The sequence below is a fragment of the Cyanistes caeruleus genome, chromosome 3 (genome assembly GCF_971803275.1).
Source record: "Cyanistes caeruleus chromosome 3, bCyaCae1.hap1.1, whole genome shotgun sequence".
NCBI lineage: Eukaryota > Metazoa > Chordata > Aves > Passeriformes > Paridae > Cyanistes > Cyanistes caeruleus.
In genome coordinates, this window is record NC_141703.1 from 19510821 (window position 1) to 19528407 (window position 17587).

The 17587-nt window shown below is 41.0% G+C and overlaps 1 protein-coding gene across 12 annotated transcripts in view; it reads left to right on the forward strand.

Moving 5' to 3' along the window:
- Positions 1-17177, forward strand: part of ARHGAP6 (Rho GTPase activating protein 6) — a 318428-nt gene extending 301251 nt beyond the window's left edge. For 11 of the 12 annotated variants that reach the window (XM_086880101.1, XM_086880094.1, XM_086880103.1 and 8 more), the window contains 4 exons: positions 6062-6159; positions 12101-12363; positions 14241-14321; positions 15067-16700. In XM_086880101.1, the coding sequence (XP_086736227.1) occupies positions 6062-6159; positions 12101-12363; positions 14241-14321; positions 15067-15767 (1143 nt within the window). In that variant the 3' untranslated portion in view covers positions 15768-16700. Of the gene's footprint in view, positions 1-6061; positions 6160-12100; positions 12364-14240; positions 14322-15066 lie in introns of all 12 variants that reach the window. The other variant, XM_086880096.1, reaches the window with a different exon arrangement.
- The last annotated feature ends 410 nt before the right edge of the window (positions 17178-17587 follow it).

Genomic DNA, 17587 nt, shown 5'->3' on the forward strand with positions numbered 1-17587 from the left:
AGATATACGGCTTTGGTTGATACCGGCGCTCAATGCACTCTAATGCCATCAAGGTATGTGAGAGCGGAACCCATTTCTATTTCTGGGGTGACAGGGGGATCCCAGGAGCTCACGGTACTGGAAGCTGAAGTGAGTTTAACTGGGAATGAGTGGCAGAAACACCCCATCGTGACTGGTCCAGAGGCCCCATGCATCCTCGGCATAGATTACCTCAAGAACGGGTACTTCAAAGACCCAAAAGGTTATCGCTGGGCTTTTGGGATAGCTGCTCTAGAGACAGAAGGCATCAGACAACTGAGTACCTTGCCTGGTCTCTCAGACAACCCTTCTGCTGTGGGACTACTGAGAGTTGAAGAACAACAGGTACCAATTGCCAGAGCAACAGTGCACCGTCGGCAATACCGCACCGACAGAGACTCTGTGGTCCCCATCCATACGATGATTCGTGAGCTGGAGAGCCAAGGAGTGGTCAGCAAGGCTCGTTCACCCTTTAACAGCCCCATATAGCCAGTGCGTAAGTCCAGTGGAGAATGGAGACTGACGGTAGATTACCGTGGACTGAATGAAGTCACGCCACCACTGAGTGCAGCCGTACCAGACATGCTGGAGCTTCAGTATGAGCTGGAATCCAAGGCAGCAAAGTGGTACGCGACCATTGATATTGCAAATGCGTTTTTCTCCATTCCTCTGGCAGCAGAGTGCAGGCCTCAGTTTGCCTTCACCTGGAGGGGTGTGCAGTATACCTGGAACCGATTGCCCCAGGGGTGGAAGCACAGTCCTACTATCTGCCATGGACTGATCCAGACTGTGCTAGAAAAGGGTGAGGCTCCAGAACACCTGCAGTACATTGATGACATCATTGTGTAGGGGAACACGGCAGCAGAAGTATTTGAGAAGGGACAGAAGATCATCCAGATTCTCCTGAAGGCTGGTTTTGCCATCAAGAGGAGCAAAGTCAAGGGACCTGCCCGGGAGATCCAGTTCCTGGGAGTAAAGTGGCAAGATGGACGGCGTCAGATTCCCACTGAAGTCATCAATAAGATCACTGCGATGTCTCCACCGACCAACAAGAAGGAAACACAAGCTTTCCTAGGTGCCATAGGCTTTTGGAGAATGCACATTCCTGAATATAGCCAGATTGTGAGCCCTCTCTACCTAGTTACCCGCAAGAAGAACAATTTCCATTGGAGCCCTGAACAGCAACAAGCTTTCGCCCAGATCAAGCAGGAAATCGCTCATGCGGTAGCCCTTGGTCCAGTCAGAACGAGGCCAGAAGTGAAAAACGTGCTCTACTCTGCAGCCGGGAACAATGGTCTGTCCTGGAGCCTTTGGCAGAAGGTGCCTGGTGAGACTCGGGGTCGACCACTGGGATTCTGGAGCCGAAGCTACAGAGGATCCGAGGCCAACTACACCCCAACAGAGAAGGAAATTTTGGCCGCCTATGAAGGAGTCCAAGCTGCCTCAGAGGTCATTGGTACTGAAGCGCAGCTGCTTCTGGCACCCCGACTGCCGGTGCTGGGGTGGATGTTCAAAGGAAAGATTCCTTCCACGCATCATGCCACCGATGCTACTTGGAGCAAATGGATTGCCCTCATTACACAGCGTGCCCGTATTGGAAACCTGAACCGCCCTGAGATTCTGGAAATTATAACAAACTGGCCTGAAGGTGAGACTTTTGGATTATCTTCTGAAGAAGAAGAGCAAGTGACACGTGCTGAGGAAGCCCCACCATATAATGAGCTACCGGAGAGTGAAAGACGATATGCCCTCTTCACCGATGGTTCCTGCCGAATTGTAAGCACTAACCGGAAATGGAAAGCTGCTGTATGGAGCCCCACACGACGAGTTGCACAAGCTACCGAGGGAGAGGGTAGATCGAGTCAGGTCGCAGAACTTAAAGCTGTCCAGCTGGCTTTAGATATTGCTGAAAGAGAGAAGTGGCCGAGGCTCTATCTCTACACTGACTCCTGGATAGTAGCTAATGCTCTGTGGGGATGGCTGGATCGATGGAGAAAAGCCAACTGGCAGCGCAGAAGGAAACCCATCTGGGCCGCTGAGATTTGGCAGGACATCGCCGCTCGAGTGGAGAAGCTGATCGTGAAGGTTCGACACGTAGATGCTCATGTACCCAAAAGTCGGGCTAATGAAGAGCACCGTAACAATGAGCAGGTGGATCGAGCTGCCAAGGTGAAAATATCACAGGTGGATCTGGACTGGCAGCACAAGGGAGAATTATTTTTAGCTCGTTAGGCCCATGATGCCTCTGGTCATCAGGGACGAGATGCAACGTACCGATGGGCTCGTGAGCGAGGAGTGGACCTTACTATGGACAGCATCTCACAGGTTATCCACAACTGCGAGACCTGCGCTGCAATCAAACAGGCCAAGCGAGTGAAGCCTCTGTGGTACGGTGGAAGATGGTCCAAGTACAGGTATGGGGAAGCCTGGCAAATTGACTACATCACCCTTCCCCAAACCCGCCAAGGCAAGCGCTACGTGTTGACCATGGTGGAAGCAACCACTGGATGGCTGGAGACATACCCTGTGCCTCATGCTACTGCCCGGAACACCATCTTGGGCCTGGAGAAGCAAGTCCTTTAGAGACATGGCACCCCTGAGAGAATCGAGTCAGACAACGGGACGCATTTCAAGAACAACCTCGTAAGTACTTGAGCCAGAGAACATGGAATTGAATGGATCTATCATATCCCTTATCATGCACCAGCTGCTGAGAAAGTTGAACGGTGCAATGGACTACTCAAGACTACCCTAAAAGCACTTGGTGGAGGAACCTTCAAAAATTAAGAAGTGAACTTAGCAAAGGCCACCTGGATGGTTAACACCAGAGGATCCATCAATCGAGCTGGTCCTGCCCAGTCTGAACCCTTGCACACGGTGGATAGAGATAAAGTCCCTGTGGTACACATGAGAGGTATGTTAGGAAAGACTGTTTGGATTAATCCCACCTCAGGCAAGAGCAAACCTATCCGTGGGATTGTCTTCGCTCAAGGACCTGGTTGCACTTGGTGAGTAATGCAGAAAGATGGGGAAACCCGATGTGTGCCACAAGGAGACCTCATTTTAAGTGAAAACTGTGTGTAAGGTTCCATTGTATATATATATATATGTGTGTGTGTGTGTGTGGAGTTTAAGGAAGGTACTGATTTGGAATTATGTAGATGGTAATAGAATAAGGGGTGGATTATGTCCTGGGTTGCAGTATATTCTATCACCATCCTCATGTACTGTTGAAACCAGGTGAGGCAGTGCTCCCTGCCTCCCCCCCCCCCCCGGGCTACCTTCTGTTAATGGGCCCATCAATGCCCTGCCCCATGACTCATAGATAACTTCCCCCTGTATTGTCCCCTGTTAATGGGCCCACCACTGCCTTGCTGCATGACTCAGAGATAACTTCCTCCTGGACTGTTTTCTGTTAATGGCTCATCAAGGCCTTATCTCATGACTCACCATCCCATTGTGAGATGCTCCTCCCCAAGGGAGGAGCCAAGCATTCCATACTGGATATAAGCTGAGAATTCGAACACCACAGCAGCCCTTACCTACGAGACTTCCAGAGGACAAGAGCTACTGCTGGACTTTCAGCTGAAGACCAGACCCCCTTTCTTCCAGAGGATCACGCTTCAACAAGACCACCTCATCTGGACGACTACCATCACCCTAACAGGGTTCCAGGCTGTATTCTGACTCTGTCAGTGTTTTTGATATTATTGCATTTATTCTTTTTATCATTTTCCTATTAAATTATAATTCTGACTTGCGATCTCTCACTGGTTTGATTTCAAACTAGTACAGGACTGTTCTCTGAACTATGTCCTGCAGCTGAATGAAAGGAGGCACAACTCAAACCACCCTTCATGTTTGACTTGAAATGAGGACTGGAGAACAGCAGCTTGTTCGTGTATTCAATCTCCTAGTGTCCAAATCCAGCCCTGCTGCAAAGTGCTACAGAGTGTATGAAATTTCATATTTTCACAGTTAGAGGCTACTGTGGCCTTCCCACTGCAGAGGCAGCCACACACTCTCATTCTGTGCCACATCAATGGAAAGGGATGGCACAAAGGACACACCTCAAGGGTCCCTCCACCCTTCTGGGTCTCAACAGCTGTGACTCTCATGTAGCACCCAACCCCAAAATCTCAGAATATCTGGTACTCTGCTGGAGCCCTGACGACCCTAGAGCCTTCTGATACGTCCCTGTACATCCTCCAGAGCTGCTATTTCAGCAGTGCCTTGGCTTCCCTTCTGTCCCAAATTTCAAATTCTCATCCATCTACTTAGGTGTAATTACCAGTGAGACAATGAATTCAGTAATAGTTACGATGACATATTCCTGAGATACTGATACTGTAGTTCTCTGTAGGTTTATGATTAGATGCATATCATTTCCACACTTGTCAAGTTACTGAACTAAGCTGAAGAAAACTGCTGCACAGGAGGAAGCTCCAAACCCTAGGGTAGCTAGGAAGGAGACCATCAGTAAAAATCTACTTGCAGATTCATTCTGGTGAAGGTCCTGTGAATCACTAGAACTGTTAAGTTTGGGTTTCCCAAAAGCTTTCTATTGGAATTGAACTTCCGGTGGAACTTTTTCAGACTGGTTTGGATGGAATGAAAGACTGATTTATCATTTTTTTTTAAATAGGGCAAGATATATTTTTATTTCTCTGATTAAGTTCTCTCAGTAGTTTCTTACAAATTACTTGATATAAAGCTGAGTAATAAATTACAGACAAAAATGTGGGGATTTTATTTTACCGTGAAACTTCATCTGGATTAAGTTTTTTAATTAATTTTAAAAATAAGTTTTTTATTTAATCATCAACTTTTTATTCTAGTGTATAGAAAAGCTTTCTAAACAGAGAAGTTACAGTACACCAGGTTTCCAAAAATTATATTCCTATAAAATTTTTTTGTTTAAAGACTAGTGTATCAGTGACCATCAGTAAGATATTTTTCCAGTTCAGAGACTGAATACAGTTTCTAAAAAATGAATATGTGGTTACACAAGTTTTTCATAGAGATTTTGTATCAGTTTGAATTAAACTATGCATATCTTCATTTATTTTCTAATTATTTCCTTATTTTAAGAAATATGTCTTTTATGTAACTACACTTCCTAAATGCCTCCCAAAATGAAATATTCCTCGGAGGAATGTGTTAGTAATTTTATTCCTATTTCCCAGGAAATGTGAGGGGGAACAAATGGTCCATGAAGTGTGACTTGAAGGTCAAGAAATTCAGGCTCTGACAGATTGTATCCAGAAACATATATTGCCCAGCTGATGACCCCTTGCTGAGATTGTCTTGCATTGAGTTCCATCTGTCATGGGTGAACCCGAGCTGTTCAAGTTTCTTGGATGGTTTCATCTGTTTCAGTGTTTTGACGTTCGAGTTGAATGTTCCACTGCAATGTGGACAAAACAGACAAACTCACTTGAGGATTGATAAGACTCATGGAAAGTGCAGTTGGAAAAACAGAGTTTTCTTGTGCAGGTTGTGGGGTGCCATTTCTGCTACCTGCCCCCGAGATGTTGCTGTATCCTGCAGCATCTGAAGCTGTCAAGGGTTTTGAAGGTTCATACCCATACAAAGGGCAGAGACAAAGTTAGCAAATCAGAAGGCCAAACTCCAAAGAGGGTGACACAAATTCTGACTGAGCCTGTTGGTCAGAGTGGCTGGAGAGGCAGATGGAGATCTCTGAATGTCCTCAGATCTTTGATGGGCAGTTCAAAGTGAGGACCTCAAACTGGAGCTTTTGAGATTGTGATACATAAGTAATCCCAGTGTTGTTTTCAGATATAATAACCAACTGGATAGCAACTAGTTATTCAACAGAAATCAGCATTGAACATTGTACAAAGTGATCTTTAGTCTTACTTCATCTGTTATTACATGAAATTTCTCTTTTAAGTGAAAGCTTCTGAATATTTTATATACTTTCTATAAATGTACTTGGTCATTTAGATTAAGCATAGCACCAAAATTAATGGATGTGAAAGGATATTAACCTCCAACTAAGTATTTTTTTATGTCTTCGTAGGTTTCCCCTGATTTACAGAATGAAGTGCTTATTAGCTTATTAGAGACTGACCCAGATGTTGTAGACTATTTGCTGAGGAGGAAAGCTTCCCAGTCATCGTGAGTAATCTGTTTTTTCATCATCCCTTTTTCTGCTGGGAATTTCTATCTCCCACTGGAAGTGTCCAAAAGGTTCTAGTTTTCCACAGCTCTTCTGCACTGTCTACAGTGGAGTAGAAATATCCTCCCTATTACACAGACTCTGCCAAAGAAATTGTGACTCTTGTACAGCGTTTTCTAAAGACAAAACTCGTTTCCCCGATTCAGAGGAAAGATTGTGTTCTGCTGGAGAGAACAGAATGACATGTATATAAAAACATTCAGTGCACTATTATATGACAGGATGTATTTTAGTCATCTGCTGGTTCATGTCTTGGGTTTATTGCAGTCTTCGGTAACTGGAAGCATGTATTCCACTGTCCTTGAAGCACACCCTAGAGTGCCTTAACACCGTCACAGTGAGCTGCTTGACCACTCTGTCATTCTTTTCCTATCCTGTACGTGTAGGATGTTGTGAGCAAGCCAACAACAGCAGCCCTGTGGAGACTTCGGATATTATTTAATTTTATGCTTTGTGAAAGATCTGAAGAGTAAAAAAATCACACTGGTCACTATAGCAGTTATGATACATAACATATTCTGACCTTATGTGTGGTGTATATATGCCTGCACCCTTGTGCCTTAATGCTGTGAGTTTGTACATTCAGATTGACAGGATTTCTGGCTTTCATATGGGACCACACAGTCATTATCTTTATTCTAGTGAATCCCAATATGGCAGACCCAAAAATCACAAAATTCGACAGACTTGCTTTAAGTAATTTTTAAGAGGGTTTCTAGACACTAAAAACTCTCTGGGACATATTGGACTTTGTCTTCCTGTGTTTGTGGAAAGTGCCTAGTGCATTCAGAATACAATTAAAATTGAATTTGTACAGTCAGTTAGCTATGATTTTTTTTCTCTCCCTCTTAACATTGCGTAGTTGGAGGTAATGTAATAGTGTGCCTGGCTTCAAAGGGAAAGGTATAAAAGAAATAGTGTAACTAACACCTTCAGGAAAAGCTTTCTTTAACTATAAAATTTGGAAACAAAAAATATGTGCAGAATATATTGAGTTGTAAAAGATTTTATTAGTTTTCTAACTTAACTACATGAAGTAGCAAATTATCACAGATCATGTGATTTGGGGTAATTTTCTCTGTGAAATAATTTCAGCTGGTTTGTCTGTCTGGCAAGTAACCATGTGTATATTTAGATCTCAGTAAGTGCAGGATAGAGGTACATGAGTTGTCTTTTAGACTTGTTTCACATTTGCCAGAAGCCAAGACTACAATTAAGACAGACACTACAAATCATATGACACAAGGTAGTGTGCAGAGACTTCTTCCTTTCAGCCCTTAGTTTGGAATGTTTGTATTACTTCTAACTCAAGCTAATAAGAACTTCATGCTGGATTTCACCATCTGTGTAATAAAAAGACACCAAATTGTATCTCACATGTGACTACACATACCAATTGTGCATAAGTTAGTCACAAATCATTGTGGATGTAACAGGTAATTGTTAGATCCTTTTTCCTTAATTGACTTTTCCTCAAACTTCCTTACTTTTAGCCAGCCTGCACAGCTACAGGAGAAAATGCATCTTTTGTGGAAAGCTGGTCACAACTGATAAAAGGCATTTTGTAAGGAAATGTTCTGAAGCCAAACAGAAGCATATAACTACAGTAGTACTAATTTATTGTATTGTCAGTAACAGGCAGATGAAATATCACTGAGATAGGAAAAAATTACTGTCATTTTTTTTCTACTCTGCTGTCACATAAGTGGTTTACTTTTAATGTTAATGAGGTATATTTTCACTGTGGTTGCAACTTCTTGGTTAAGATATTCCAGGCAATTAGAGAGAATGTTGCTTAGTGTTATTGCTAGGAGTGTAATGCTCTTAAGAGATTCATGTATTTCACAAGATAATCTCAATTTTGAAGCTACAAGTGTGTTGCTTATTTTTCCTATAAGAAATGTGAGACAGCAGGAGATGTTTGTCTTAATTTCATAAAAAAGCCTCCACAATATATCCTTATTGCTCTTGGAAATTGCCTGGTCACATACACAAAATACAAATGTAGATCTGTGGAACAAAAGACTTTAATGTCACATTAATTGCTTTGAAGGTCCTGTTCTGCAATTGCCCTCACATTTCTGCTCTTGCTGTCATTATAAATGCTTTCTTGACTCTGATCTAACAGAGAAAACACAATCTCTTTTCCTCACAGAGGAGGACAAATCAGATGTTCTTCATCTTTCAGTTCATTTAAGAGCTGAGCATTGTGAACAGTGTGTCAGGGAATTTATGGAAGTTGTTCATGGCAAAGCGTTAATTACAAATGGCAGCAATTGTGAAGTGTGCTTTTGTGGGTGACTTCCCAGTTTTTTGTATGTTGGCTTGATGACAATGGAATTTGGGTTTACAGCTGTAAGATGAAGCATCTTTAAACTAACAAAAAATAAAATCTATTTCTTATGGTTATTTATTGCTTATCATGGTTAGTAGTCCTTTCAGAGTAAATAAGTTTCGAAGTTACAGCATTTTTGGATGTTTTTGGATTATGATAATATTTAATCCATCCTGACCTGTGACACAAAGACGAAGCCATACAACAGGTCATACAGTATGTGTAAATGCAGTTTTTAAAGCTGCAGAGGCTCCTTGAAACATTGAGCCCTCTACTCTATTACAGTAGCAACCACATCATAATCCCACAGTAATCTGCTTTGTTGGTAGCACCTGTGTTACTCAAATACATGTGGAAATTATTACTGTGTGCTGCCAAGCCATCACACTGTAAGACTTGCCTCTTGAGGGCATAATTGTTTTCCCACTCAGAAGCATTAAGTTATAAAGAAAAGCGTTTCTGCCAGAAAGAGAAAGGGATTTCCTATTTTGATAACCTTGATGCTAGTAGAAAAGTAGGAATATCCTCAATAGAAGCAATTATTGTGATTAACACATTTCCAGTTCCACCCGTGCAAGTGGATTCTGGTGGGCTACATCGATTCATAGAAAGATGCCTGTTGTTTTGGAATCTGAAATTGTATTTTTAAATTCATGTGGCATAGGTTCCCTCTGCTGCTTTCAAGTCTTTTAATTGGTACTTAGCCACTTGTAAAATCCTTTTTTCAACATAGTTCAAAACCCCTGGAAAATACTTAACTTGCCTTCCCATTCCTCACGTTTGATTGCACATAATCATCTATTATTCTTCGTGGGGACCATAATCTGCCCTTCCTCATATACTGCATGTAGAGGAGTGGGTATCTTGCACAGTATTTATGTTTGCCTTCCAATTTAGTTCCTCCCTAGTGAGTGGGTAGAGAATCTCACTATCCAAGAGAAGAAGGATTTGAATTGTTGTAAACATCCATTTGCTAATAAACTCAAACAATAAAGCAAACAGATGCAAAATTTTCATTTTAAGGGATTTGTAAGAATTTGTTCTTTATTTACAAAGAGCAAACCAAAGTCTTTTTGCAAGTTGTTTTATTTTCTTTGTGAAGCTGCAAATGTATGAGTTCAATTTCCTGCTTTTAAGTATTTAATCCATTTTGATGGTTTCTTGTAGTAAGATTGACATAGTCCACAGCAGTTCCTTTGATTTTTAAAGGTATTTTCCCTAAATAGATTTGAAAGTTATATATTACGTGTATATAAAAAATAGTATGGTCTTACCAGCCAAAACTGTAAATCAGTTTAGAAACTTGAATGTTTGAATCTTTCCGAAGATTTGAAAGTTTGCATTCAGGTAAATTTTTAGCAGGAGCTCTGTCTTAAGAAGAGGTAGACTATAACAGATCATTGAAGGTAAGACATGAAATCAGTGTTTCACAAAGCTCAAGTTTATGTTCCCACATTCTTTCATTTCCATTTCCCTTATTCCTTGTGTTACCTTGCCATGGCTAAGTGCTGGTTTACCTCTGTCTTTGCCCTGTGCAGCACAGTTAGGTTTTGATGCTGCAAAGATTTACATGCAATAAACCTTACTGTGTAGATGGCATTCAATCTGGAAGGCTGGAAAGAGGCACAGATACCAACATTCCCCCCCTTTTCTAGGAGGTCTTTCTAGTTCTTCTGAAAATCCCAAGACATTGCTTAAATCTCATATCCCTGCACAAGGGTTTTTAGTACTTAGAAGCATAGAAAGAAAGAATCAAGTGGCAAGAAAAGAGAAAAAAGGTTTGTGATAGAATTAAACATACTTAAAAAACTATAGTTCTTCAGTGTGTGTCTGTTTATAGATTAATTTACATTGGACTCATGTTCAGATAAGAAGTTTAGATGAGAAGTTATTTAATTGAGGGCTTTTCTTTTTTTTTTTTTTTAAAATGACTCCCCAGCATTACCATGCTGCTCTGGGAAGCTTGTGACAGAGCAGCTTTGCCAAATGGCAGCTCTGTTTCTTGAGTTTGCCTCAGTTTAACTCCAGCCATGGTTTTATCACTGAGAGTTACTGAGGAGTAACAGTATTTAATTAATTCCCAATTTATGGTTGCTTTCATACCAAAAAAAAATAGGAATATTGAATAACATAATGACCATACTGTCAATTGTATATATTGTAGTTTTTGGGACATGTGATATGTAAATCAGCTGGGATAAAAACAACAGCTTGAAAGTGGTATTAAGTTCTGTCATTAGTTCTGTATTAAAATTTACTGTGCTGTGGCTAGCTGTGTGTTTTCTTGATTTTCTTTCTTCAGTTTTTATTTGTCTGGAAAGAGGGCTACTGTTCCATAGAGAGAAATGAGTTTTGGCTGCTCAACTAAATTCAAGCTGTCTTTGAATTTGACTATGTAAAGGGCTGACCATTTTCAAACATTTACAGGAATGAGCCTCTGTTGTATCATGTTTAACTAGTACAGGTATTAATGAGAGGTCACTGGAAGAAGTGTTTGACTCAGGAGAAACAAAAGATAAGCATCTATGAAACAAAGGTTTCAAAGAAATGAGAAATGAGTAATAGAAATATAAGTTAGCGAGGAACAACAGGAAAAAAAAGTTATGTTTGTTTACAGAGTAGTTCTATGTGTTCTTTGTGATATTCAGTGACTCACAGCCTGCCTCCTACCTGCACAACAAACTGGAACAGTTCAAGAAATCTCCATCAATGTTCCCAGCATATTTCAAAAATTTGCCTCTCTGACCTTTGCCTGTACTTAGGTGGGAGTTGTATTTGTCTTTTCTTGGTGAAATTAAAGGCAGTTTATGTTGTTGGTGGTATGAAGGTGAAAAGATAAAAGAAGTTATAGAAGGTATCAGTAGAACCAGTTGTTTGATGCCCCAGTCATAAGTACAGTAAATACATCTGATTGTCCTCTGTAGAATATTTACCTTCTTAAGAAGAGGATCATTCTCATAGTGTGAAAGGCAAGCTGAGTGCTTGATTTCTCTGTGTAGAACTTCAGAATACAAGAATTTATTTTAGCATGCTGCTTAGCATCAAACTAATCTGCCCTATCATGCCTTCAGCTTTATTGTTGCCACAAGCTACATTGTCAAGGTAACATAAGGAATTGATTCACTGCTTAGTTTCTTCTGGTTTACTGTACAGTTGTGTGGGTTTTTTGTTGTTTTCTTTCTTGACAGCAACATCCAACATCTTTTGATTTTGAGTGGCCTCTGCTGGCCACTTCATGGCAAAAGTTTTACTCATGGAAAATCCACCTCAATAACTGTTTCTGAAGTGTTTCCATTTCAGCAGCTGTGACCATTCTCGTGTATTTGATTTTTTATGTGTGACTATAGAATCATAGAATGGTTGGGTTGGAAGGGATCTTAAAAGTAATCTAGTTCCAAACCCCCTGCCATGGCCAGGAACACCTTTCACTAGACCAGATTGTTCACAGCCCCATCCAACCTGGCCTTGATGTCAAGCTGCATCTGTAACTGTGAACATGAAGCATTTTTTTTATTAACAGTAGTTTGTTCATCAAAATTTCTTAGGAGCCCTGAGATGCTGCGGTCAGAAGGTTCCTACTCCACAGGAGAAAGACATTCTTCCACAGACTCCAACAAAGCTTCCAGTGGTGATGTCTCCCCTTATGACAACAACTCCCCGGTGCTGTCTGAGCGCTCGCTGGTGGCAATGCAAGAGGAAGTTGCCCACAGCCCAGATAAGCTGTACAAGGTACCTGAGCAGTACTCGCTGGTTGGGCACTTGCAAACTAAGCCAAAGGAGAACTCTTCAACATCACAGGCTGGAAAAGGTATAGTGCATCCTGCTGCATCATCCTTAGTGATGGAGATTCCTGAACTAATTGAAAAGTGCTGGATTTGTATTATCAGCTACCAGGATTTGAGGAGCAATAGTGTAAATAACCTTATAAAAAAAATGACAGGCCAATATCCTTTTTTTTAATTGAGCCTGAAAGGATCTGTGCTGAGTCCTCATTAGCTCAGCCAGCTGTCAGGGTTGCTTTTGGTATGGGACTTCTCAAAATTTGGAGATATTATTTAGGAAAATAGAACTTTGTACTTGTAGTTTTTCAGCCTGTCTGTGACAGCATGGCAAAGTCTAGTCCTGATTCATGGGACTGTAATACCTACAAGGCTATGGTCCAGGTTTTGGAAAAAGCTGAGATTTCAAGATTTCAGGCACAAACTTTCTCCAGTTGTAAAGAATGATCTCAACACCCTCTCACTGGAAAACGCAGCTGAGCTGCACAGCTTTACATCTGCAACCAATTACACACTGAGCAATACTAGTGCAGGGATCCATTATTGCCAAAGCTACCTGAGAAGTGCATACCTGAATGATTTCTTTGGTAAAGAGATCTGGTTTAAACTAATAGCTCACCAGCACTTCAAGATGCTTTTCCTATAAATATATGTATATATATATATAAAAAATTATCATCCATGAAATTTATGCTTACTGAGCCAAACTTTAGGAATTTTCAATGCTTAGGGATGCATATAACTGTTTGGTGGTATTTTTAATACCACTTCATTTCAGATGTACTGCCTAGGCACTTAATTCCCTTTGGGATTAATTTGATTTAGACTAATATCTGAATGATATGCTTTATAAATGTCAATTGGAATTTATCTTCTGTATGCAACATCTAAATTTCTGAACAGGTTTAAGAATTTGGTAAGATCTCTGTTAAGTTATGAACAGGAAATTACCTGAAGTTTTATAATATTAACCATCTTTTGTACTTTAATATGCATCTCAAAGATGTTGGGCCATGAGAAATTAGGAGATTTCTCTACTGACTAGAGGAATCAGAAAAAGGCATTAAACTGTTTATAACCCAGCATTTCATTAAATATTTGTTCTGTGGCTGCACTTCTGGGTAAGATGGCAGCATCCTTGGGTTGATAGAACATGCCTTACAGTGACCCCTGGGGCTGGGGCTGCCTGAGGGTGCTTTGTCAGAAATTACCTTTGTGGGACCAAATCCCCCTGCTCTTGTGCAAAAGGCTGCAGTGCAGCACACAGGTATTGGGTCATTAAGAAAAATAATATACATGACTGTTGTTAATTGGATAAGAATGAGTATAAAGATAAAAGAACTGCATGGTTTAGGGGCATTTTGGGCATTCAAAGCCAAAGTGAGACACAAAGTGTGCCATAAGGCCATTCTGTACCATCAGGAAGAAAAAGAAAAAGAAGAAAAAGGTTGTGGTGAATTAAACTTGTGCAAAAAGTCTGGAGAGACCTGCCAAGTTCTGTGATAACATCCTAATAAACAGGAGGAACAAGATCCTAACAGGATTTGGAGTTTTTGTCCTGACCCGGAGGACTGTGATAAGCAGGACTCCCTGTGAGGGAATATCCCCAAGGAGCTAAGCTCAGAGAAGCTGAGAAATCCAGGAGTAAAAAGAAGTGCAGAAGAAGCACAGCAGCAGAATCAGAATAGAAAAAAGAAGCAAAAAGAATTTTTAGAAAGTTACAAGCAGTACTCCAGGTGGGATCTCACACATGAGGTGCTCCTGTTAGGTGCACAGTGAAGGTGCTGCTGGATGTTAATGGCTCTGATACATTACATAAGGTTTTATCTTTCTGTTTGTATATTTCTAAATAATGCCTTTAAGAGGATTGATTCAACATCTTTTCCCTGCTCTCACTGCTGTTTAGATGTTTCTGAAGATCATTTTGATATCTGGGGCACTTGGCATTCAACACTGAAAAGTGGCTGCAAAGATCCAGTAATCACAGGTCAGTAATTTCTCAATTTTAAACCCCAAATCTAGCAAAGAAAAACCCAATTACTTGTTTTCAAGAAGTCACAGTGAAACCAGTAGGAGACTTCACATTGTCCAGAGCTAGACTTTTAAAAGGTGACTTAAGTAGAGTACAGAGGAACACAATGTTCAGCGGAATACAGAAAACAGCAACATTTCAAACTATCAAATATAATTTGAAAAGTCATTTTAAAATTGCTTCAAGAAATAGTTTTAAATTCTTCTAGAATTCATAGAATCAGAACCATAGACTGATAAGAGTTAGAAGGGACCTTATGAATCATATAATCCCAACCCTCCTCCCTTGGGCAGGGACATTTCCAACTAAATTAGGTTGCTCAAGGCCTTATCCAGCCTGACCTTGAACACTGCCAGGGTTGGGGCATCCCCAGCCTCTCTGAGCAACCTGTTCCAGTGCTTAACCACCTTGACAGTAAAACTTTCTTCTTCATATTCCTGAATTTCCCCTCTTTCAATTTGTACCCATTATTCTTTGTGCTATCACTACAGTTCCTGATGGAGAGCTCCATCAGATCCTGAAAGGTGCCGTGAGTTTCTGTGCAATCTTCTCTTCTCCAGGCTGAACAGCCCCAACTTTCTCAGCCTGTCTCAGCCCCCATCCCTCTTCCACAGTGTGATACAAGGGAAAAGCAGTAGCTTGTTGCATGCCACACGAATGGTCCTGCAGACTCACGCTGTGTTTCTGACTCTGTGCCCAGGTTCTTACGGGAACATTTACGAAAGCAGCTCGCTGCGCCCCGGACAGTGCTCTCTTTCCCAGGGGAACCTGGCCACGCATTCCCCTCGATGGCAGGGCAGCTCCTCGGAACTGGACAGCGGCAGGCAGGTCATGCGGAGGAGCCAGACGACAGCCGCCATTCCCGAGTGTCAGCTCCAGGCCGCGGTGCCTCGGCTGTGCAGTAACCCACACAGCGAGGCTGGCTGCACGACTTCAGGCCTGCCCCACTCCAAGTCGGAGCAGCACTTGACTTTGAGCAGTGTGGAGGACCTCAGTGAGCACGACTCGAATGTGGGTTGTTTGCAAAGCACAGCCAAGCCCTCCTACAGGAAAGAGCGGCCACCACCCCCGTACCCAGGCCCAGCAAAAACAAGCTCTGCGTTGCCGCAGCGGCCGAGTGTTTCTTCAGCGCTGCACTCCTTGTGGAGACTCCAACGCCCAGAGAAAAGTTCGAGAGCAGCTGGGGGGCCACCAGGCAGAGCCCCTGAGCAGGCCGCCTCCGGGCAGGAGCAGCTGGCCCCGCGCGCACAGGCGGGTCACCGCTATTCCACAGCACCTCACAGCCACAACAGTAAGAGCGTTTCAGAGGCGGACTGGAATGAGTGGCAAAGGGAGAGGTGGCAGATTTGGGAGCTGTTATCAGCTGACAACCCTGATGCCCTCCCAGAAACCCTTGTATGATCTGACTGTGGAACTGCTGCTCATACCCCTGCCTCCGTCTCACAGGAAAACCACGGTGACATTAGAAAACAGGGAGGGCTTGTTTGTTTTATACCAACTGAATTGCATATACTTTTTTAAAAACTTTGTTCACTTTAATTTCTCAACAGAACTGTCAAGCAGTTAATTTACAAATTCCATATGTTCCTGTTTTTCAGCAAGCTTTTGAGAAAAAAACAAGGTGAAAACTTTAGTGTAATAACTCTGTATGCATATGCTGTGTATATGATAAAACTGTTGCTTTGATGTTGCTAAAAATATATTTATATATCTGCAGTTTTGATGATTGTATATTCTGTAATGGGTATTGTATGATAATCATGTTATGTTTTCATATACAGATGTCAATCAATCATGACTGCTTTTTTAAAAAAAAATCACTGCACTTACATTACCATGATATGCATTGGAATTCTATAGAAAGTGCACAAGCTGGTTTCTGTGCTTATATATATATATATTAAAAAAAAAGCTGTTAAAGGGGAAAGTTGTACTTCTTTTCACTGCCTTTTGAAAAACACTAAAACAAAGGGGAACATGAAAAGCCATATATTTTATAAGGGTAGTAGTGAGCTTAGAGGGGAAAATACAAAATATTTTTTTCTTATACATATGTTTGCAAAAAACTTTGAAATTTGATACAAGATTGTAAAAGTATTTTTTTTTTAATATTCTGGTAGTAAGCAGCTCAGAGAATCTAAGAACAACATTGTGCCTAAACCAATGAAGTACATAGTGCAAAGTCTGCCCTCCCATTCTAAAGGAAAACCAATGTTATATATGCAGGATATAATATATATATTTATAAATGTATGATTTTATGTATTGTTTTAAAACAATAAACTGGAATCCAAATTTTAGAAAACCAAACCTAATAAATTGAGATGCATAACACTGAGGAAGAACATGGCTTTTCCTTTGAAATAACAAAGCTCCAGCATTTAAGAAAGTGAGAGAAAGGAAAAAGGTGCAGACACACACATGAGAAGGAGTCAAGTAGAGTTTCAGAAATGAGCATGACATTTGGAGAAGCTGAGAACTGTGAGAAACTGTGTTTCTATAAATATTGTGCCAAAGCCTGGGTCAGTCACACTTCCTCAGGAGCTGTACGTTGCGTTGTGTTGGATGTTGCTGTTTTATACACGTTGTTTTTCAGCTGCAGAGCCCTTCGTGGGCAGCGGGTGGCAATGTACTGCAGCGTTCCAGAGAAATTCCTTCTTAGCACTCCATAAGGAAAAGTGTATCATATTCAAAAGAATTTTATAAAACATATTAGTCTTAATTTTAATGGATTTGAAGACTTATTCAGTGATGTTGTCTTTAAGCTCTATCTTGTGCCATAATGATGGAATAAAAAGCTAAGTAAAACAATGAGCATATTTTTGCTCCTTTTTTTTTAAAATAAAGTTTACGGGATATTGATATATTTATATTACATTCTTGAGAGTGTCTATCAAAAAAATCTAAAAGGCATAGGAGCTTAAAGGCCACCTTCAAATGCAGCTTAAATATGCAAGATTCAAGGTTTTACTTTAGTTTGAGGCTTAAAATCCATCATATAAAGATGGATTTTATCCATCCTTCCCCTCCTATCTCCATTTCATTTCATTGTATCTCCATTTTCTAAGTAAGGTTATAAGATAAAAGCACTAAGCCAATCCTACCAAAGGGGCAGGATTTGGATTCTGTTGTAGCTCATTTTATGCAGAATAAATGTCATTCTCTTTTGGTAGTTGCAAGGCTTTTCCAAATGTTATCATGATATGAGACTCAATAGGAAA